Consider the following 23,346-nt stretch of genomic DNA (forward strand, 5'->3'; position numbering starts at 1 on the left):
AGTCAGGACTCATGTCCAAGTTCTTTAATGACTGGCTGTTTGCCAATGGCCTTCCACTCAGCAGTTACAGCTCAGGATTGGTAGAAGTTTAAGAGATCAGTCAACTGCAGACCTTTGTCCACCAAAAAAAAAAGGGAGGAGGGGCTTATTTTTTTACTACGTTGAAAAAAAATCACTGTCAATTCATAAGGGACAATTATCAGAGAGCATCCCAGATTTTTAAAAGCTAGTACCTCTAGAAATGCTTACAATCATAGATTGTTCTTTATGTCTGATTTAATTGACTCCTACTAGTCATTAATCTCTACTGTGGTTTATATAATTGTCAGGATCTCCTTTGTGGTTTATATAGTTTTCATTTCGGGCATGTAGAAGTTGGATTTTGTATGTGTTATTAATTCTGTGAGCTGGCTATTGCAACCCATAAAGTTGTTAAGCAACTTTATACCTTCTCTTAGAATGTTAAAACCTAAAGAATAGAGGCGAAAATATGTAGAATAATTTTTGAAAATTCTTACTTGCATCTCTTATGAAAAATAATAGTTGGCGAACACAAAAATAATTTCATGGACATACCGACTTCATATATATATTTATATGTAAATAAGTATTTATAAATATATATTTATACACATATATATATTTAAGCCCGAGAAATCACTCACTGTAAACTAGCCATGGGAATGCTCTCGCTTGCTCTCCTGCTGAGCCTATACTGCCACAGTCAGTGGTATCAGCTCATGAGTGTGTTGGCATTTGCTCCTTTGCCTGCAGAAGTCTCTATTTTGTTTGTTTGGGGAGAGGGGGGGAGGCACCCTGGGGCTTGAATTCAGGGCCTGGGCACTGTCCCTGAGCTTTTTTGCTCAGGGCTAACGTTCTACCACTTGAACCATAGCTCTACTTCCTGCTTTTTGGGGGGAATTAATTGGGGATAAAGAGTTTCATGGCTTTCCTGCTCCATCTGGTTTCAAACTTCGATCCTCATATCTCAGCCTCCTGTCTAGCTAGGATTACAGGCATGAGCCAGCAGCAGGGGCCTCCTCTTTCAATGTTTCTAAGCATTGGAAAGAGAATGAGGCAGCCACGATGTGGTCTCAGAATACACACTCACACCTTTGCGACAGATTCCTCACTCACTGACGTCTTTAGTGCTGAACACTCAAGAGAATTTAAATATTACACTTGAAAATATGTTCTATCAGTTACTAGAATAGTGGATTTTGAAGTTTAAGCTCTAGAAACCCTAAAGCTCTTCTGGATAAAAAGGACACCAAACTCTACAGGATTTCTTACGGGTTTGGCCAAATTCTACTGCGCTGCTTGGGCCTGCAGTGTAAACATACCACAGAAAATGGCACTGCTATACCCTGAGGCTGTACAATTTTACTATGTGATGAAATGTCTCCATGTCAGGACAAACTATCCCAGTGAAGCTTTCAATCATGAGCCCAATGGATGGGTACAAAGTAAAACAGAGAGACTCTAAAGCAAAACGCAGCCACCCATTCTTTAGGAAGTTAAAGTAGAAGTAAGAAATCAGTTTTATTATTTCTTAAGTAGTTTGTCAGAACCCTGAACCTCTTTTGCATGTATTAGTTTTTGCCTTATTTCTTCCCCTCCTTCCTTTCCTCCTCCTCCTCCTCTTTTTCTTCTTCCTTTTCCCTTTTCTTCCTCCTCCTCCCCTTCTCTTCTTCCTCTTTTCCCTCCTTCTTTGGTAGTACTCAGGTTTGTAGGGCCTCATACTTGCTATGGCACACCACCATTTGAGCCACGTAAATCCTTTTTAATAATGATAGCTTCAGTTATTTTTCAAATAGGGTCTCATGGTTTTACCCCAACTATCCTGGACTTTGATTCTCTTATTTATTCTGAGTATGTGGATGACAAGTGAATACTACCATGCCTGACCCACACAAATCTTTTTGATACTAGCGTTTTACTCAAATAATATTTAAAAGCTGTTTGTTACTTTCTCAGGTATTTGAAAATACATTTTAAAAAGTAAATTGGATATGTGTGTTAAAGTATATATCCTTTAACTCCATAATGCTTTTACGGCTAAAAAGTAAGGAACAAAGTACTTGACTCACCCTAAATGTTTCCCAACAAGGAAATATGTAACACCCTTTTCAAAAGATTTAAAGTTTAAGTTTTTGAGAAAATTCTGCAAATCTGGGAAATCTCAAGGTATGCTGTTAAGTGAAAAGAAGAGGCTGAAGAGAACACACATAAAACATACATGAAGAGACACACACATACACATGCACATACGAAAGGAAACACTTATGAAGAGACACACAGAAAACATGTATCATGTGTGTGTGACTTTTATCTTAATTTTGTTTGAAAGTTTCTTAGAGGAAAAAGAAAAACCTTCAAAAATAGAAATAGTAACAGGTGCTTGTCTGTTTTCCCATTTGCTACCATGTGCTTGCATGTTTTTGTAAGAAAAATATTTATTTAGTTTTAATACAAAAACAAGAAGGAACTATATCAAAGTGTACGTAGTTGTTAATCATTGGGCTCAGAGAGGATGGTCTTTTCCTTCATTAGTTCTTTTCAGAGAGCACATTCCTGGGCCCTGGCTAGGGAATTGCACTTGTATCTTCAACTTTGCTCTTAACACCTGGCAGTGACTTATCAGGAAGCAACTCAGCAAGTATTTTATTGAACCCTGATATGCAAAATATCAATGCTTCATTCTGATTCCTTGCTGTGAATTCTAATGAGAAGTTTCACTGGGAGAATGTTTAAACTGAATTAAGGAAGATTTTTTCCCCCCAAATGATTTGTGTTTTGCTGCCAAAGTCCTTTGCCATAAAAGGTCTGTTTGTTTATTTTGTTGGGTTTTTGAGGCAAGGTCTTATTATATAACTCAGGCTGGCCTCAAACTTCTGATTCTCCTGCCTTAACTTCCTAATGCTGGGTTTACAGCTACCAAGCCCAGCTAAAATATTTACTTCTCTTATGGCTGAGTTTGATACTACCACTTCACCAGCTTGAGCCTGGGTGTTCCAAACTCTATGGCATTATCTGTATTCTAATTGACTCATTCTACTGTTCCCTAATGTAGAGGTGCTAGCTAGGTCTTAGGAATATCTCTGTATTTTTTTCATGACTTGTTTCTCCTGACTCTGGTGATCAGACCTTTAAGTAGAATACAAAAGACAAAGGAATTCATTTCTACAAAAGACACATCCTTCCTTTAATGTTTTCCAGTTTAAAAAAAACAGAATAGATAGTTTTCCCCATTTCTCCATTCTAAAATATTCATGAGCTGTTAAATGTGTCTGGATGTTAGAAGGCCACAACGTGTAGCTTATTGCCATTTCACTCATGGGATACAATCTTTATTCACATGTCTAGATTATTTAGCATGATAAGCCAAATTGAGAGAGGTTGGAAGAGAAGGGAAAAGGTGTGCTCACATACTACATAAATGACTAATTGTAGATAAAAGTATTTGACTTACCTGCAAAATACTGTACATGGACACCACAGCGTGAGAAACATTTTTACATGACAGATTCAAAAATAGATACAGTAAAGAACAATGTGGAATTGTCAAATAACCAAAAACCTTCTGGTGCTAACAAATGGTGATGTTCCATCAAATGTTATGCCCACTAAACAATATCTAAACAAACTCTTTACAAAGTCATTTTAAATTTGAAAATTGCCTAGGGAAAAAAATGCTAAAATATCCACCAAATTGCATTTTTCCAATTGCCAGAAAATAGCATCAACATTGAATGTGGCTACCCCAATTAGTGGCCGGCAAGTATTGTTCTTTTACGCTGCCTACCTTTCTCCTTCAACATTCTTTCTTTTGTTATAAATACCTTCATGAGGAAAATTAACTCTAAAACAAAACACCAACATAGCCACTGCAAAGATAAATAAAAATTGAAAAGCCAACCTTTATTCCACTTTGAACAAGTTTGTGAATATCCAAATAAGGCTCCTTGAAAATGTCTCCTGCAGGGGTCAGAATCTTCACGTAACCTTCTTTTTCCAGAATAAAGAGCCGGTGAGAGCCGTCCCCACTGTGCACCGCACCCACGGGCTGCCTTAGCCCGCTCACCACCTCCTGGACACAGAAGCAGTTGGGCTTGTGCTTCCTAAACGAATGGAAAATGACACCAACAGTAAGGCTTGTGTGTCTTTGTAGAGACAAAGGAGGGAGGGGAGGCGCTCATCATCCTTCCCAAAATCCCATTTCTTCTAGAAACCAATGGTTTTGCAAAGACACAGAGTAACTCACCCAACTCACACCTTTGTGTGATTCCTTTTCACCTTTTTAATGGAAAATAGTAAAATGGCTTTCTCTCAGAAAGCCAAAGTGAGGATCCAAAACATGAGTATTTAACATTTTCATCGGCTCATTATCTCATCTTGCAGTGGCTATAATTAAAATGGGCTTTTACTGACAATAATGAACCCCTTACAAGAAGGGACTGAGAAGGTTCTAAGATCTATTTATAAAAATCTGATTTGCTAATAATAATTGTACCGAATATTTCCACAGCACCATAAGCTTACAACAATCATAAAATTCAAGCTTAAAACTATGCCCATAAAATTCATATGAGTCATAGAGAAGCCAAGCTCGTAACATGGGATTAGTGGTCTAAGTATTAAAAGCATTTAAGCTATGATTTTAGAAAAGCAAACTACCCAAAAGAAAGCACCAAACGACTGGGGAATAGAGCTAGCTGCTGAACATAATAAGCACGCACAGTTGAGGGACTGTTTTTAAAACCACAGTTTTGTCACTTTTTTTTTTCTCTCAAGAATCAAGAACATTTATATGTATGGACCTGCTGATCTCCTCGGCTTTGTCATATTCTTCCATCTGATCCAAGTAGTTAGAGGCTGGCCCTCGGACTTGTTTTCTGGGAAAATCTGGAAAGCACAGCCCACCATCTTTTCTCGCATAGTAAAAGCAAAACTCCTCAGCCGTTGTTTGAAGGAAACCTTAAAAAATAAAATGGTGAAAAGACTCATCAGAAATACAGCATTGCAGCTGAACTACCTCATTTGGTGTCTTATTTTAAAAAGTATCTGAATATGCTAGGATAATAAGTAATGGAAATAGAAGGATGGATGGACAATTGGAATTGCATGAGGATTGGGGTGGGGGGGGGGGAGATAATTTCCTCTTTAACCAGAAAGAAAGAAATTAAGAACTGCAGGAAAAAGTGGCCTTGTGCGCGGCATATCCCAGGCTGGTAGGAAATGCACGTGATACCAGCTATGGGATGCTTGGTAACTACTGCACTGTCATTCCAAGCTTCCTCAGTGAGCGGTGAGCTGACTTCCTCCCTCTCTGGCATTTTCCCCTACTAAATTACTTCCTGAAAAAGACAAGTTACAATCAAGGAAGAGGCTATCAAGGACCAATGTGGGGTATTTTATAAGTCGTATTGGGTTGCCCCTCAGATGCCATTCAATAAGGAGCCCTATAAGAGAGAGAAAAGGAGGGAAAACAGAATCATCCTATTCAAGGGACACATAGGAAAATGGAATCAGGTAATTGAGGGGACCAGTGGGGTGGGGACAGATGGGTAAGGAATGATAAAGGGTGACACTGGTCAAGACCTGTTGCACCCCTAAACTGACATGTTGAACTGAAATGCCTCTGAACAACTACTTAAAGATATTTTTTTAATCTTTATAATAAATGACTGACTCCCTGTGTGACCTTCAAGTGGTAAGTAGAGGCTAGTACTAAGGCCTCTGTTTCTAAATAAGTAAAAAACATTTTCCCTGTACTTTATGTATAGATAATGATGATTTTGCAATTTGAAAATTCTATTTTATAAATGGCAATTTGTAACTTACCCTATCTAATCTTCTCATTGAACTAAAACACCCCTAGGAAGGGGCCAAGAACTGGAAAGTTACTTTTCTTTGAAAAAATATTCAAGCATTAGAAATTGGAGAGAGGACCAAAGGTTGTAGCATCATTTGTTTGTCTTGAGCAATTTACTACAACAGATAACTTTTCTCCTTCCATTCTTCAATGGCTAAGCACTTGGATGACAACTGCCTACTGGTGGTAAACAAGTCTCCTTGAGTAAAATTAAGAGAGGGAAAGTTCAACTTTGTTTCAGCACATAATCTGTACATTCCAACATTGTAGTCTGTCAATCAGTACCACCTCAAGAGCAATCAATGAGCAATGCTGGTGGCTGATACCATTTTTTTGTTGTTGTTGTTGGTTGTGGGGCTTGAACTCTGGGCTTGGGCACTGCCCCTCAGCTCTTCAGCTCAAGGCTAGTGGTCTACAACTTGAGCCACAATGCCACTTCCAGGTTTCTGAATGGTTTATTGAAGATAGGAGTCTCATGGAATTTCCTTCCCTGGGCTGGTTTTGAACCGTGATCCTCAGATCTCAGTCTCCTGAGTAGCTAGGAATATAGGCATGAGCTACCAGCACCCAGATGCTGATATCATTTTAAAAAGGATTTCTTATAGCTGGGGACAAATAGAAAGAAATGAGAAATCACTTTCAATTAGTCTCTCTTGAGAACACATTCATCTATATCCATAAGCTTGTGGCCCAGGAGGTAGTCTTGACAAATCATAAAAATACAAAAAATGGGTCTGGGAAGGTGGCTCAGTGGTAGAGCGCTTGCCTTGCATACACGAGGCCCTCAGTTGGGTTCCTCAGCACCACATAAGCAGAAAAAGCTGGAAATGGTGCTGTGGCTCAAGTGGTAGAGCGCTAGCCTTGGGCTGAAGAGCTGAGGGACAGCGCCCAGGCCCAGAGTTCAGGCCCCAGGACCAACAAAAAACAAACAACAACAAAAAAACATTAATAAGGAATCCTTCCTTTCATCTCACAAACCCCAGGCCCACGCGAGGAACCTCAGTGTGAAGGAGGGAGCTAGTGCTGGAGGCTTTTACTACAAAATGAGCACCTTTTTCTTGAAGGATCTGCTTTTGCTGTGGACGGTGATGAAACAGACCCATTTTGTTGTGAGGATTCAAAAAACATCTGATTTCAAGGCACTGATCAACATGTCTTTCAAGGGAAGATGAACCCTTCCGCAGCCCTCCACAGGCTCCCTGAGGAGTGGCTGGCTGGAGGCGAGATTCAGCCCGTTCCAGATTAGTAGAACGTGATGGGTGTGCACTGTCCATACTCACAGAGTATTGCAGTGGTTTTTGTTTATTGTTGCTGTCTGAGTGCACCAGTACCAGGGCTTGAACTCAGGGCCTGGGTAATGTTCTTTAGCTGTTTCACTCAAGGTTAGAATTCTCTCACATCCACGTGAACCACAGCTCCCCTTCTGGCTTTTTGCTGGTTAGCTGGAGATGAGATTCTCATAGACTTTGCCGCCAGGACTGACTTGGATCTCAGCCTGCTGAGTAGCTAGGATTAGGAGTGTGAGCCACTGGCTCCTGACGTGGGGATTCTAGTTCCGCTATACCATAGAAAACCCTACAGACTACTGACATGCAAAGCAGTTATCCCTAGGGAGCATTCTGTAGTCTAAATTTTCCCTTCTCAACGTGTATTCTAGAGAAGTTATCTCTCCTCCTTATATGTGTGTTCACCACGAAAAGGAAAAGAGGGAAATGAGCCCCCTGTGCAAAAGGGGCTGCACACGCACAGAGCGCGCTCTAATGGAGTGTGCGTCCATGCCCACTGGCTTGCTGTCCTTGGGACTAACAGGACATCTGTGTAAGGGATCTGATGTAGTTAGGAGCCATTGTGGGTTCCAGAAACTCAATAGACTCAAACTCTTGACCTTGGCCTCATTAGCGACAGGATTAAGCCAATTGAACTAATTGGGTGCAGACCTTTCACACTACAATAAACCAGGGCTGCAGAGATGACTGACGAAAACCATTATGATAACAGGTAGAGAGAAAGGAGGCGGGCTGGTGAATGGGTGGCCATTAGCATGCTTTCCACTGAGAGCATTAGCCACCTTTTAATGAACAACAGAGTTTCTACTCTGCTCATTCAGGTGAAAGAAAAAACTTGGGGGGGATGAAGAATAGAGCTCCTGTGTTACCTTAATGTCATTTCAGCATTTTGTTTTGTTTTGCTAATGTTGAAATGCGAGTTCCCTAACAACTAGAGAATAGTGAGGTTAATAAAATTCTTATGCATGCTTACTTATATTGCTGTTTAATTTCTTTTCCCATTTTTAGGTAGGAAATAAGTGACTCATGAGTGTTTCTAAATTACTATGTCTAGAAATGAACTAAATTCAGGCTATAAGAGTATTTGGAAATGGCCGGGCTATCGTTAGCCTATGAAAGAAAAGCAACAGGTGAGGTCATTTATATATTTATTTCTTCACATATTGAGCAACAGAGGGAAAAATGACTCTCTCTCTCTCTCAATTCTCTTAAAAAATTTTTTCTTTTAGAAAAAAAAATACCCTCTAGGATGCCTTCCTTCTCTTCAAGGATTTGATTTCTAGAAAGAAGAGGCCATTTGTAAGGGAAGTGAGATAGGTTGACAACTTTCTTTCTAAAAAAAAAAAATGTCAAAGTAGCTGTTTTCCACAATTTTGAACTGCCAAGAAAAGTAAACCATATTATTAAATGGACTTAGAAAGGTAAAATTCTGACAAACTTGCTCATATACCCATTTCTGAAAAACTAGCATTCTACAAGTCTAAAGATACTTTTCTGTGCAGCAAAGGTGGGAGGGGGTAGAGAGTCCCACCTTGTGCATTCTACTTTAGAAAATGGCAACCTGCTTTTCAAGGATCAATCTGTCTAACAAAGCCTGGGCCAGTGGTTCAAGTCTATAATCCTAGCTACTCAGGAAATTGGGATCTGAGGATCAAACCAGCTGGGGCAGGAAAAAGCTGCAAGTAGAGCTGTGGCTCAAGTGGTAGAATGCCAGTCTTGAGGGAAAAGCACCCTGGCACACTTGCAGACACATGCATGTGCATGCACACACACACAGACTCTCACACACACACAAATCTGGGTATCAATTAAATGATGCATAGAGTACCTTATTGCAGCTCACCTTGGGGACATGCATGGGGACAAGTATTTCAAATGATTATTGGTGTAAGCCTAGGAAAGACAGCCCTGTCTGCCTGTTGCTAAGGCCTATGCCTTCCATTGCGTAGAAGGCACCGGGCACTCTCTGCTTCGAGAGGAGAGCTTTCATCTGGTTATCTTTCAAGGCAGCCTGGGTGGCCACCAAGAGCACTTGACATCTTGATGCACTTCAGCAGTTTTACATATATACAAACTTTGGAGAAAAATAAATTTATCATTCGTCACCACATATGTTGACCCGGGGAGCGGCAGGCCTGCTTGCAGGACTCGCTCTGCACTGTCGGCTGAGCTCTCCTCTTGGGGGGGATGCCATGGGGGCTTTCTGAGGGGGAGGATGCTAAAAGAACGAAATACAGAAAGCCCCCCCCACCCGTCCCGTGAAGGGGCCCACATGCCTAGCAGAGAGCTCAGGGGGTTTCTGAGGGGAGCTAAAGGGAAGCGGAAGAGGGTTGGTGTCCCTTTCAAGGTGGGACAGGAAAAGCAGACTTGAACCTTTCTGGTTTATAGTCTGTTATCGCTTCTCGGCAGGCCATTGAGCAACTCTGACCTACTCCACCGTGCTTTGGGGAATGTGGTCAAGAGGAAGAAACAGCTGGGTTAAGAAAAGTCTTAGGAACGTGGCTGTAGTTTATAAAAACAATAATAATATTTTCCCATTCTGTGGATTTAGGTATACCTCGTGCTATACCCAAAGGGAGGAAGCTACTAGTCAAAATGTTTCTTTATTACAAAAGCACTTATAAGAGAATTCTATTGACCATAAAAATGTCAGGGAAAAAAAAAACATTAAAATGTATAGAGCAGTTAAAAAATAATCTCTAGTCAGGTGCTGGTGGTTCACGCCTGTAATCCTAGCTATGCAGAAGGGATCTGAGGATCCTGGTTCAAAGCCAGACTGGCCAAGAAAATCCATGAGTCTTATGACCAATTAACCATCCGAAAGCCAGAAGTGGAGGTGTGGCTTAAGTAGTACAGATCCAGCCTTGAGCACAAAAGCTAAGCAATAGCACTCAGGCCCTGAGTTCAAGCCCCAGTATCAGTACTGAAAAACAAAAAAATCTGTTGAGTACATGCAACAGTTCATAAAAGTTTGCTTTGTGTAACGTTGCCTAAGTAAACATAATTTGTCTCATTACATTTGTTTCTTCCTGTGTTGATTTTTCCAATTAAAGCAACAGCAACCCGCATTCACAAGGTTCTGATGATAAACTTAATCACAGCCTAGGGATGCATATGTTTATCAGAGTCTGAAATATGATGATGGCCAGGTGTGTTTGTGAGACCATGGGCACAAGCTCTGCATTTATCCAAAGCCTTCTCTGTGTACTCACTCACTGAATAAGGTAGGGACTCGGATTTTATCCTCTGTCCACTCTTCCAACCTTCACACAGGTTTCTGAGACTTAGCACTGGGCGTTTTCTGTGAAAGGGCTGTGTCACATGTGACATTTTGAGATTCCTAGGCATGTTCAATTTGTAGAGAACTCTTAGAAGTCAGTGGGCTTTTTCCAGTCACATGTCAGCTGTATAGAAGACACTATGTTAATATTGGCCGTGGGAGGGAAGGAAGACTCCAACAAAAAATTTGTATTGGGTAGAGGTGGACAGCATGCTTAGCATGCTCAAGGCTCTGGGTTCAGTCCTTAGGTCAAAAAAAAATCAAAAAAGAAATCTGTACTGATAAGCTAATGTGTGTAAAGTCTGCCACCTATATTAGTGTGCGTGTTGTGTGTGCGCACGTGCGAGCATGCATACCAGTTCTGCGGCTTGCAGTGCCCTGGTGCTCTCACTCGGCTTTTTTAAAAATTTTCACTCAAGGTTGGTACCCTATCACTTGAGCTGTGCCTCCACTTCTGCCAATTTGCCAGTTAATTGGAGATAATAGTCTCACAACATTTTTCTGCCAGAGCTGGCTTTGAACTAGGATCCTCAGATCTCAGCCTCGCAAGTAGCTAGGATTACAGGATAAGCCACAAGTGCCCAGCTCTATAATATTGATTTACCCCCCACACTGTAGACTGATATTATAGTACTTTTTTGATATTAGAGTACTTTTCACAGCAATGAAAGTTACTTAGAAAGCAAAGCAGGGATTCTGAGAGGTGAGTGCTCAGCGATAAGCATTTAAGACCAGCTGTCTTGTCAGGGTATATTGCAATGATTAATTTATGCTTTTCTTCTTTTTTTTTTCTTACCTGGAATATGACCTCGGCAAGTATAAAAGAATTCTTTGCAGTAGTCCGGGCAGAGCAGGGGCAGTACTAGGTCTCTTTCCAGGACTTCTCTCTCGGGTGAGTGAAACAGGCTCTGAGAATGCGGAGAACAGGGTGCGCACTTGACTTCCTCAAGCAACCTACCACATTCTGTGTTGTTGGTAGCAGAAAATATCTGAAAGCCAAAAAAAATCAAAATTGAACATCTTTTTTTGATGCATGAGGTTATGGCAGGCTGTTTGGAAATCACTTAAGTCAGGAAGTTTTCTTCAGACTATGAAACTCTCTGGAAAGACTCATTGTGCCACCTTAGACAGGGTTCCTTGATAAGGACTCCAGGGGTCTTGTGTGTTCCTCAGGACACACACGTGCTTCTGACCCACGCAAATTAAAGACTATGAGTCTGGTTTTCCAGCGAGGAAAATTCAAAGATAACTCCATCTAGACCGCTTAACTATTTATCACTTCATTTTTGCCTTATATACTAAATTTTATTAACCTTCAACAATTCTAACACAAGTTTTTTTTAAAGATATGGCTTATTTCTTAGGTGAAAATCTGTTTCATACCTGAAATTCCTAATATGATAGTCTCAAACCTATATGTGAATAACATTTTTAACTTTCAATCTGCAAACTCCAGGGGGAAAGTTTTCTAAACTGCCTTTCATGTTCTATAAAAATACCCGAAGCTGAATTAAATAGGTTTAAGACCAAATTTTATTATTCATTATATCATAGCCAGGAAAAATTTTCTAACTAGCTGCTCAGGTATGTTATAAACATGAACAAACACAAGAGTTTAATGAAAGTGCTTTTGTATAGCAGTGAATTTTAAAGGAAAAGCATACTTTTAGTTTTATTTTTTTTTCAACGATGTGTCTTTTATTTCAGTAAGACCAATTAGGGACTTACTGATTCACTGATGTCAGCAATACATAGGTAGAAGAGGCCTTGATATTAGATTTTGAAAACCTGATCAGGGGTTTCCTTAATACATAGAGAAGACAATGTCAGCTCAATATTTGAGGAAGAAAACATGCTATCTCAAGCATGGATTCTTTTTTTCAGAATATGAGATAATATAAAGTGAATTAAATTTATCTTTTTCCTCATTTATCCAACTTTGAATTTCTACTAAATGACTTCTTTGGAACTATGTGCCAAAGTTAAAAGTTTTATAATATTTCATTACAAGTTAAGTTTCTAGTTTGAAGAAATCAATGGCTTTTGGATGAGGATATTATAGAGATCATTAAAAAAAATTGATCCAAAAGAGCAAGACAACTTAAAAACAAAAACATTGAATACAAGCATGTTGAAATCTGATATGCAGTACTTTAAAGTCCAGTAGAAATTATACTATCTCGGTGGGCAAAAGATCCAACCATATGATTGATATATTAGAATTACCTACAATATTCAAAAAAAAGTTATTAGTTATGGTCCTATTTTTATTTTAGCTATTTATTGGGCGAATACTTCAAATTTTGTAAACTGAAACATACACCAGACAGCTAGAATTTGCATTCCAAGAATGTTTCAAATATCTTTTATTCTCCATACTCTGGCAAATCTCAACAGACCTGTTCAATATTAATAAAGTTCATCTTGATTCTGTTTGTTTATCAGAGAGCAATCCACTCAGAATAAAACAACTGCAGATCATTGAAGCTACCACCTCTTGCTGCCTGAAATTAGATTGTAATAACTTTTGTTTTTATGGAGAAAATGGATGCTTCCTTTTTTTTTTTTACTGACACAACATGATCCCTATATATTCTGCCAGCTGCTATTCAGGAGGAGCTTGGTGTTAGTGCCTAAAGAATTTGATCTTTTACAATTTGGAATGTGTCCTGGCCACAAGCTCTCTCATCAAAAGTTTCAGAAGGAGGATTCAGTAAATCGAGTATCGGAAATCAAGTATAATATTATTCTTTGTAAAGCTGCATGCTGTTCCGACTCAGCAGGATGGTCACATTCTGCTTCGTGTGAGGGCTGCAGCGCATACCTATTTGAAGATAGATAGAGCCATCATTCTGGCTTTGGTTTCAATGAACCAATGGTCTTACTGAAGTCAATTAAACTGACTCAGCCCAAGCTGCAACACTGGTTTAGACAGATGAGTAGTTGGGGGGGGAGGGCAGTGATTTTTTTTCTTTCCTTTCCTTTTCTTGTTTTTGGCCATGTGTCTGTGTTCATGCAGATCTTCAACTTTATGTCTGACAATGCCATCAATCTTAAGAAGAAATTTAAGCTAATTTCCTGTTTTGATTTTTAAAAGCCAAATACAAAAAAAAAACCATCAAATTATGGTGATTTAAACTAAATATACTTTGGAAATCATGTACAACTTTGAAACATCATTACAGCATGCTTAGTAATGATTGTGGCTCCTGATGACTAAGTTGGAACATCTGGCAGGTCATCCTTTAACCACTGCCTACTATGAAAGTGAAATACATAGAAGAAAGGTGAGATAAATACTAGAATACAGAATAAAGGCCTAGCCTACAACGATAGCTTATCAATAAACAGTAAAACAGGCAACAGAAGGCTTCTGTATTTCTCCTTATTTATAAATGAATGAAACAAGGTAACCCACACGGGTTCAATGAAGGGACAGGAGAAGAAAATCTGTGACAGTCCATTGAGATATTGCCTTAAAATGGCTTAGTACACACACACACACACACACACACACACACACACACACACACAGAAAAGTTATTTCTAAAACATCATATGCCTACAAGGTTGTTCAGCTGTTGGGTAGAACACATGCCCCTCCGGACTATAGTGCTGGATTATGTCATTACAGAGTTCAGTTTCAATTTTAGGCTAATATGTAAATAGATCATTGTACTAAGGCAGCTGTTAAAGGGACCCCAGGATGAGTTATTTGTTTAGTTTTGGATGTGTTCAACAATAGCCTTTGTCCCTGAAAGAGCCAGAGCAAACAAATGATTGTAAAAGGGCACACTTGAAAACAATTACTTTTCACCCATTCCTTGACAGCTTTGGCTGCAAAACCACCCAAGGTAGAGAGAACTTCTGTGCTTGTTTGGCTACAAGTTTTAGAAATGAGAGTGTTTCAGTTGATTCCAGATTCCATTTAGCTAATGGGAATTAGATCCTTGTCACAAGCTGCACATAAGAGCTGCAAAAAATATTGCGAAGACTTATGTTTGTCCTAACTTTTGGCAGAACTTATTTTTTAATGGTAGTTAACAATCTAGAATACGTAACATGATGGAAATACACCAAGATGTAAAACATGATACTATACCATGTCCAAGGACTTAAACTCAGTGGTAGCTCATTAAACATGTTAGTAGAGATTTCTTTGCATAGCTAAGCATGCCCAGTATTCCTATGGAGTTTGATGCTATTTATATGTCTAAGAAATTTCTTTCCTGAGGAAAAAGCTACTACTGCAGTTTCTAGAAAAGCTGCAGAAATGAAAAAAAAATCCGAATTTTTTTCTTTCACAAACAAAATAGGGTTCTTTCAAATGATCGTCATTTCTCCTGTACACACATTATGAAATATGACCGTAACATATATTATAATCCAGGAAGGCTTATGGAAAAAAAGGGAAACACTGATGTTTATTATAAAATAACATGTTTTAAAAACTATTAAAATTTGAGAACTCACGTAAGTCAAGAATGCCTTTGCACAACTCTATTGAATCTCTGTTTTGAACAATTTGGGTACTGTTCGTTTATAAACCACTTGCAATGGAACCAAGAAAGTCTAGTGGACCTAACTTAATTCAGACACACTTTCCAAAAGAGTAGGGGTTGTTGGCTACTGGAAACACATAAAACAGAAAGGAATTTGGATAGCTGTCATGGCAGATTGCTTCCTTAAAAAATGATTTCCTCAAGAGAAAATCAAATATAGGCTCCCTTAAGGGATTAACTCCCCCTCCCCCTGCCGGTCCTACCACCCATCCTCTTCTCCCAACTATACTTATTTGAGAACAAAGTTTTCATTCTGCATCTTCCTGGAAGATTCCAGGCATCTAGAGACACCCGGGGACCTTTCCTGACAACTGTTTCTAAACCTTCTCTGAATTTCCGGGTTCTTGGGGGGCTCCTGGGAAAAACCTTTAAGAAATCTGAATGTAGCTGGCTTTGTAACTTAATTCAATTAGAATCCTGGCGCTTAATGACATTGTTTGGAATACAACGCTTTTAGTATCCGTTCCCGGGTCTCACAGCGGCGGCTGCATATGGTAAGAATAAAGGGTGAGTTGCAGCCGAAGCCCTGTGGCAAGACAGTTCTCACTCATCTGGGAATAGAGCGAGCTGGACAAACGCTCCCTCAAGAGGCATGGACATTTGGACAGAGCCGGGGATTGAAAGAGGACGACGTTCTCTAGCTTCACCCAGTAGAGAACCCACTAACAAATACAATGGTGTTGTTGTTATTCTTTTGCCATAAGCAACAGGGCTCCGTGTGTGGGCAGCAGTTTAGTGGGGAGGAGGAGAAGTCGACCCCTTTTTGTCCTATTGATTTTTTTCCCTATTTGCATGACTTGAGCAAATTAAATGATGCAATATGGCTTTTTGTTACAAAACAAAGTGAGATACCACCCAGACACATATGTTGATTCGTCGGAGCTGTTTACATGAGAATGGAGGGAAATCTACCGTGAACTGAGCATAAAAATTAGATTCAGCCGGGTATTTTTTTAGTGCCTGGGCCGGCCAGACTGGAGCACAAGTTTTCCAAGTCTCTCAGGTCTTTGACAACTGCAACGTCCCAAGAAACCTAAAATGGGGAGAAGGGGGGGGGGGGGGCCGGGACACCTGATGGTTTGATTGTGAACACGCGCGCAGGCGCGCACACACACCCCGCAGAGCGGTGCCGCACCCGCACCCCGCACGGTGCGCACCCCGGGGGGACTCGCCGTCCTCCCCCCGCCCCGCCCCGACGCCGGGCCCTGGCCGGCTGGCCGGCGCGGACAGCCGGACCCCACGGCGCTGCAGCCCGACGGGGGAGCGAGCGACCCGGTCTTGGGTGCTGAGGGGCGTGGGGACCCCCCTCGGGCCGAGGGGGCAAGGGGTCCCCCAGCGGGGTGCGACGCCCCCTGCCGCCCCGCGGGCCCCTCCTGCGCCCGGCCCGCGCGCGCAGGAGCCGCAGCCCCCCGGGGGCGCGGGTCCCACGCGGCCCAGCGCCCCGCGCGGAGGCGCCCGCCTCTCTTTTCCTCATCAGGATGAGCGATCCAGCAGCCCCGCTCGCCCGCGGGGGGCCGCGGCCGCCGGCGCCTCCGCCCGCACCCCGGGGCGCACGGCCGGGAGGTGGGAGCCGGGCCGCCCCGACGAGCGAGCGGAGCCGCGCGCGCGCGCGCCCCGGGGGAGCGGCCCCGCGGGCCCGGCCCGCGCCTACCTTGTTCTCCAGGCGGCCCAGGCCCCGGCTGTCGGCGAGCAGGCAGCAGGACAGGCGCGGGTAGAAGCCGCCGCACAGCACGTCGCCGCCGCCGCCCGCCAGCGGCTCCAGCTGGGCCAGCAGCCGCCGCTCCCGCCGCTTCAGGCGCCTCGGGGGGCCGCCGCTCAGACAGCGCCTCCGCCGCGCGGCGGCCGCCTCGCCCCGCTCTCCGAACTTGGCCTCCCCCTCGAAGAAGCCCAGCGCCACGGCCAGCAGCAGCAGCTTGAACGAGAGCATCTTCAGCATGGTCCGCGCGCGGGCGCGGGGGGACCCCCGCGGGCGGCCGCGGGACCCCCGGGCGGCGGCGGCGGCGGCGGGGCGGCGCGGGGTGTGCGCGGGACACGGCGCGCGGCGGGGTCGGGTGGCCGCGGGGGTCAGGGGCTCGGCGCGGCCGCCGGGAGGCGGGGGGCGGCGGGGGCGGCGGAGGAAGGAGACGGGGAGCCGCGGCTCATAGAGGTCCCCTGGTCCCGGGACCGGGAGCGGTTAGGTGAGACGGTAGCAGGCACCGAAGGGGCGGCGGTGGCGGCGGCGGCGGCGGCGGGGCGCACGCGGGAGATGCGGGAGATGCTGGAGGAGACGCCGCGCGGGGCGCCGCGGGAGATGCTGCGGGAGACGCCGCGGGGTCCTGGGCGGGCGGCGCGGCTCCGCGCGCGGCTCTCATGTTTCGTCCGCTCTTCTCTTCTTCTTTTTAACCAGCGCGCGGGGAGGCGCCGCCACCGCGCGCCCCGTGACGTCACCGCTTCCCGCGCGCCCCCGCCCGGGCTGGGGGGGAGGGAGGTGGGAGGAGGGAAGGGCGGGGGCGCGCGCCTCGCCCCCCGCGCGCCCCGTCGGGGGTGTCCCCGGCCCGGCTCTCCCTCCCGGCAGGGCCAAGCCCGAGGCGGGGCGGGGGGGCGCGATCCGGAGATCCCGGCCCGGAGACCGGGGGAGAGCGGGGTTGCCCGAGGTGAGGAGGGAAGGGTCCCCCAGGACCTGATCCTCAGCCCGGGGGGCGGGTTGCGGGCGGACCCCGAGCGGCGCGAGCCGGCGTGGGGCTGCCCGAACACCACCGTGCGCGTGCGGGGCTGGGGGAGCGTTGGGGGTTCGGGGTAGCAGGTCCCCCCTCCCCAGTCCGCCTCCCGGAGGGTTGCGGGGCTCCGGCGCCTCCTTGGAGAACCCCACCTCCGCCCTGGGGCCGAGCCGCGCCCGCGGACACCTGTCCCTGCCGTGGGGGGGGGGGGGGCTGCTGGGAGAATCCGGGAGCCGTCAGCGTCCACGGTGCATCTCCCGGGTGTGCGCACGGAGGTGCTGCCCGGTCGCCGGAGCTGCCCGCGCGGTCGGTGCCCGCGCACACCCCGCGGCCGTCCGAGCCCCGGGCGCGGCCGACCCCCTGCGCACGGTCGGGGTGCGGGCGCGGCCCCCCCACCCCACCCCCACGTTCCAGACCCGGGTCCCGGGCTCGGGCGCGTGGCTGAGGTTTTACTTCATATTTACTATTGATGGATTTGGTGTTTAAAGAGTATCTGGGAAGAACTGCCTGCCGGGGTGTTTGTGTCACCGCAGGGCGCAGGGCCCCGGACCCTGGCCACAGCTCCTCCTGCCCGGGCCACTTCCACGGTAAATCACCGAGGGCGCTACCGCCGAGCACACGTGGATCCGGAGCTGGATTCCCAGGCTCCAGCCACTTACACGGTCGCCTCTGATTCGCGACCCCCAGAACCCAGTCTGAAGTGTTCCCCACTAGTCACCCCCCCATCAGCTGTGTCCTTTACCCCAAGTAAAGATCCGTGTAAAATCCTCTTTCAGCACATGCGCATTCGTAGTGCGCCTGCCTTCCTCGTGAAAGCCTTGGCCCACGCGTGAACCTAACACCATGGATAGAATTTCTGAAGAGCAGCGCTACCCAGCACACCAACTTCCGCAAAGGAAACAGGAAAGCACACGCAGCTAGCTCAACAGTATAGTTTCTTAGGAGTCAAGAATGGGCGCTGGATCATTTCCTAGGATGAACCCTGGGACTTTCCCTTGGAGACTGCCACTGGGGACCCGGGCCGTCCCCTCGCTTGGATGTGAAAGTCATCCTTAGCCGGACTTCCAGAAGGGGTCAGAAGATGGGACCCTAGTCTGGTCAGACTCTTCTGGAGAAGCGAATTGCAAGCTTTTGGCAAGAATAGAGCTGCACCAGAGGTCACTGCTGTACTCATTTCACTGTAGACAAGCCCTACAGCACCACCCCACCCACCGGAGCTAAGGAGAGTTGTTTGCCTGGCTTCGGGTGAATGAATGAATGATCCTCATGAACAAATGATCAAAGATGCAGTGTTTGATATAAGTTGAAATTAACCTCCTAGGTAAAGCTAAAAATATCACCGTTTATGGGAGTTATTTATGTGAGTAAACGTGTGTATATATAGTAAGATGGTTATATATTTCTATACATTAAAAGTAGGACAGCTTTAAAAAGTAAAAGAATTTAGGGCAATTCAAATTTGGTAAAGGTTTAAAATAAAGCTATTTGGGGTTTTGACACCATATATATATATATATATATATATATATATATATATATACACCATATATACATATATATATGTATATGTATATATATATATAGCCTTCCCAGAATATGTACTATTGAATTCCATTTCAGTAGATTATAGAGTGTTGGTCATGGTGCTGAGCAATAATTGTAAACAGTAAGGAAAATGGTACCAATCCCGTCTCCAGATAGTTAATCTGATAAGGAAGACACCTGAGAAGGTCACAAATCAATTTATGTGATAAATTATGATCATGACCATGAAAGATTTGCCAAGGTAGAGAGTAACAAAACACCTCCACTTCAGATTAAGTGACTGAAGCAAGTCCCTAGAGAAAATCACAGGAGAGTTTATGAAGTGACTCCACCTGCCATTCAAGGTATAGAAGTATTTGAGTTCAGAACAGATTTCTATACATTCAAGAGAGGGCATAGAATCAAGTACCTAAAGGGACAAAAGAGAGATCAGAGGTCAAATTCATAGTTTTGTAGTTTATGAACTGCAGGTAGCTAATGAAGTCAGTTGTCATTTAAATGTCATTTGCTTTTGTAAGTACTCTTTCTTCTTTCCTACTCCATCCCCATCCATCTTTGCCTCTTTCTTTAAATCTTGGCTTAACACAATCTCCTCTAACCATTATTCTCCTTTGGAGAGGCCTCTGACCACTGCATCTTATTTAGCAAGCATGTATGTGTTACATTGATTTTCCTTTGTGCATTTTGGAAAACCATCAGACTTTAGTAGGTGTGAACTGAATGTCAGTAGGAGTTAAGAATTACACCCCAGCTGAGTCTAGGTCAGTCTTGTGTGGTTACAGTGATCAACCTCTCAATAAATGCTGCTGACTGGCTGACCTTGTTTGATGTGACACTTTTTGAAGGCTTAAAGTGGAAGGAATGTTTGCATTCTAAATCTTTGTTAAATAGAAGGGAAGGCACAATTGAAAGTGTACCTAGGTTCAGGTCTCCTGAACTTGGACTACAGTGTAATCCCATAGAGGAGAGCCAATTCATTAGGTCAAAGGGGAGATGGATGGATAGATAGCTGATAGATATATAAAATAGGGAGATAATAGAGACAGAAAAGTAGGTATAGATATAGTAGATAGATCTTTTATAAATTTTCTATAGATACATAGATAACAACTGTGACTTTATCTATATTCTTTCTTTTGAAAGTTAGCACCTGTGTGCTCTGAGGACTAGGAACACAGAAGGGAGCAAACAAACACTTGTTCTAAAGATTGGCAAATTGATACAGAATGTGCCAGATGGTGAGAAAAGGAATCATGGGGAAAGAGGGAACAGGGGTGAAGGAAATCACATTTTATCGACTTTGTCTGGGCAGGTGTCTGCTGAGAGGATCTTTAGGCACACCTCCTCAAGCAACAAGCCATGTGCACGCAGCTATCTGTAAGCATAGGAAGAGCCAGCCAAAGGGAATGAGGTAAGCACACTTGGTATGTTCAAGGATTAGCAAAGAGGCCTGCATGACAGAGCAGAGCCTACTGAGAAAATGACAGGAATGAAGCAAAGAGGTAGCGTAGGCCCAGTCCGTAGTATCCCATGAGCTCTGTTATAGACCTAAGCTCTTACTGAGTGAGATGGTTTTTGGCCAGAAGTATTATCAGAAATGAGCTGTTCATTGTTACAAAAAAGTGAATTAAATATAAGGAATTGGATAATGAACTGTGTGTCAGAGAACCAGAGAGGAAGGGGGAGAAGGAGGAGGAAGAGGAGGAGGAGGAGGAAGAAGAAGAAGTAGTCGTCATGGCAAGAAGCTGGACTTGGCACTGTCTCTGCAATCTTCAGCTCAAGGCAAGTGCTCTACCGTTTGAGCCACAGCGCCACTTCTGGTTTTCTAGTGGTTTATTGGAGATAAGAGTCTCATGGAGTTTCCTGCCAGGGCTGGCTTTAAACCTCGATCCTCAGATCTCAGCCTCCTGAGTAGCTAGGATTACAGGTGTGAGCCACCGGCACCCAGCTCTACATTTTTTTTTTTTAAACACAGATAATAATGGCTGATCACTCTTTATTTTCTAAATTTATGAAAGCCATGTCATATTGTCAATAAATGCTCCCTTTTTTCAGGCATCTGCCAGGTTATGTCTCCCATCACACTGACAGGTGAGTATTAGCCTTCCTCCCTGGCCTATCTCCAGTCCTGAAAGGAGGAATGCTTCCCTTCTGGCTTTGGGTGCTCCATGTTTGGTTGGGGCCGTGTTCTCTGTTGTGCACCATTGCACTGGACTTACCCATTTGCTTTCCACCTTTAGGAAGAAGTGGAAGCAGTTCGTCCACGGGCAAACTCCCTCCTGTTCTTTTCCCTACTCTGTATTTACCCCTTCCTCTTTGTACTGAGAGATAATTAGGATCCCAAGAACAAGAAGTAGTGGATTCATTCATGGCCTTGTCTGGCAGTCCTGAACTGGAATCGATTGCTAGTTATTTTTATAAAACTGGAGATGATGCTTTTTGCTGAAACTGGAGATCATGTTTTTCCTGAAACTCTTTTTCTTCTTTCATCGACACTACTGATCAGTTTATCCTCCCTTAATTTTGTCTTTCCTTCTTTTGTCAGCTCCAATCTTAACAGGTTTTTTCTGTGCATTTGGATGTGATTTCTCGCTCTCTACTTCCTCTTTAAATCTTTATATGTGTTTTTATACTTCAGTTCGACATCTCTGCTTAAATAGCCAAGAGTATTCAAACTCAGCAAACCCCAAACTGAGCCTGTCATCTCACTTCTAAATCTGTCTCTTCACATGCACCTTCTGCATCTGAGAAGCATTTTCAGGATTCTACTCATCAATTCGTAGATTTCGGAACCATCTTCACTGCACATTACAGATGACTGGCTGTTACGTCCTATCTGTCATACTTCCTAACTATTGCTGAAATCATTCATCTCTTCATGTTCTCTCAGCTATTACTTCTTTCATCCAACATTTAAACTTTTTATTGCAGATGAACTTAAATATAACAAAATGTACTGGTCACTCAGTTTCACCAGTTGCCAACATTTGGATATTCTTGTTCAAATAAAGATTTTCAAACACATAGACCCAAAATCTTTACCATAATAAAATACGATTTCTGAAAACCGTGTTCATATTTCCAGTAAGTGTTTACATTTCCTTGGTTTTCTTTTCTTTTTTTTAATATTCGGTTACACTCAGTTCATATCCAGAACTAAGTGAGACCACACACGCATTTGGTTGACAACACTTTCCTTGGTTCTTTAGTTTGGAGAATTTCCCCACTCATTTTCACTTCCATTTATTTGCTGAACAAATTAGGTCACTGCTCTGTAGAATGCTTTACATTGTGGATTTACTCTGTGTCTTTAAACTGTTTCTCCATTTCTGTATATTTTGAAAACATATTTTGAAATTTTTCGTGTTTTGTTGGTAATTTCTACGCCATACAAGGAAATGTGTAGTATATGGCTGTTTCTTTTTGTAATAAGATTTTGAGTCTTTTTGTACTATTTTGTTAATCTAGTCATCACAAAGATTGCTAGAACCTTGCATACAATGATTTCAACTGCTATTGGTAATCATTGTCTAGGTACATAATAGGTACATAATTAAGGATCTGACATCTCTTACCAGACTTATTATAACAACTTCTTGCTGTTTCCATACTTATTTCCTTGACTCTACTCCATTGTACCCACTACCACCTGTCATTTTATGTGACTTTCTTGCAGGAATCCTTCCATGGAATTTTCAGTCCAGAATAAAATCCAAACTCTATAGGAAAGACAATATTTCCATTTATAAGTGTTTTTGAATTTTCTGAAATTGTATTCTTCTCAGGGTAGAGCTGTTGCAAAAAATGTGGTCTTGGCATTGATGAGAATGGAGGAAGGAACTGATGAACTGCTGATGGGCAGGCAGAAGCAGGTGTTTTCTAACAGCAATGACATGTCTGCCATCCAGAACCTGAGCATCCTGAGAAGTCTTTGGCCCACCTGCAATGGTAATGTTCTCTGCTCAAGGTGAAGGCCCATGTGCTGAGCCCAGGGAAAGGAACTTAGGAGAAGGACACAGGTTAAGAGGCAATGACTAAGTCCATCAGTGGCACATTTACTTAGGTTGTATTGTCCTCAAGACTCATTCTCATACTATATTCT

The 23,346-nt window shown here is 43.6% G+C and overlaps 1 protein-coding gene across 1 annotated transcript in view; it reads right to left on the reverse strand.

Annotated features, from left to right (window-relative positions):
• The window catches only part of LOC122127204 (hedgehog interacting protein), a 79,371-nt gene extending 62,432 nt beyond the window's left edge, over positions 1-16,939 (reverse strand). Inside the window, exons 1-4 of the mRNA XM_042701817.1 lie at positions 16,655-16,939; positions 11,238-11,430; positions 4,821-4,977; positions 3,920-4,121 (exon numbers count right to left, since the gene is read on the reverse strand). Of these exons, the coding sequence (XP_042557751.1) occupies positions 3,920-4,121; positions 4,821-4,977; positions 11,238-11,430; positions 16,655-16,939 (837 nt within the window). The remainder of the gene's footprint in view (positions 1-3,919; positions 4,122-4,820; positions 4,978-11,237; positions 11,431-16,654) is intronic.
• Positions 16,940-23,346: the final 6,407 nt, after the last annotated feature.

This window comes from Dipodomys spectabilis, unplaced genomic scaffold, assembly GCF_019054845.1.
Source record: "Dipodomys spectabilis isolate Male_0828 unplaced genomic scaffold, ASM1905484v1 ptg000297l, whole genome shotgun sequence".
NCBI classification, from domain to species: Eukaryota; Metazoa; Chordata; class Mammalia; order Rodentia; family Heteromyidae; genus Dipodomys; species Dipodomys spectabilis.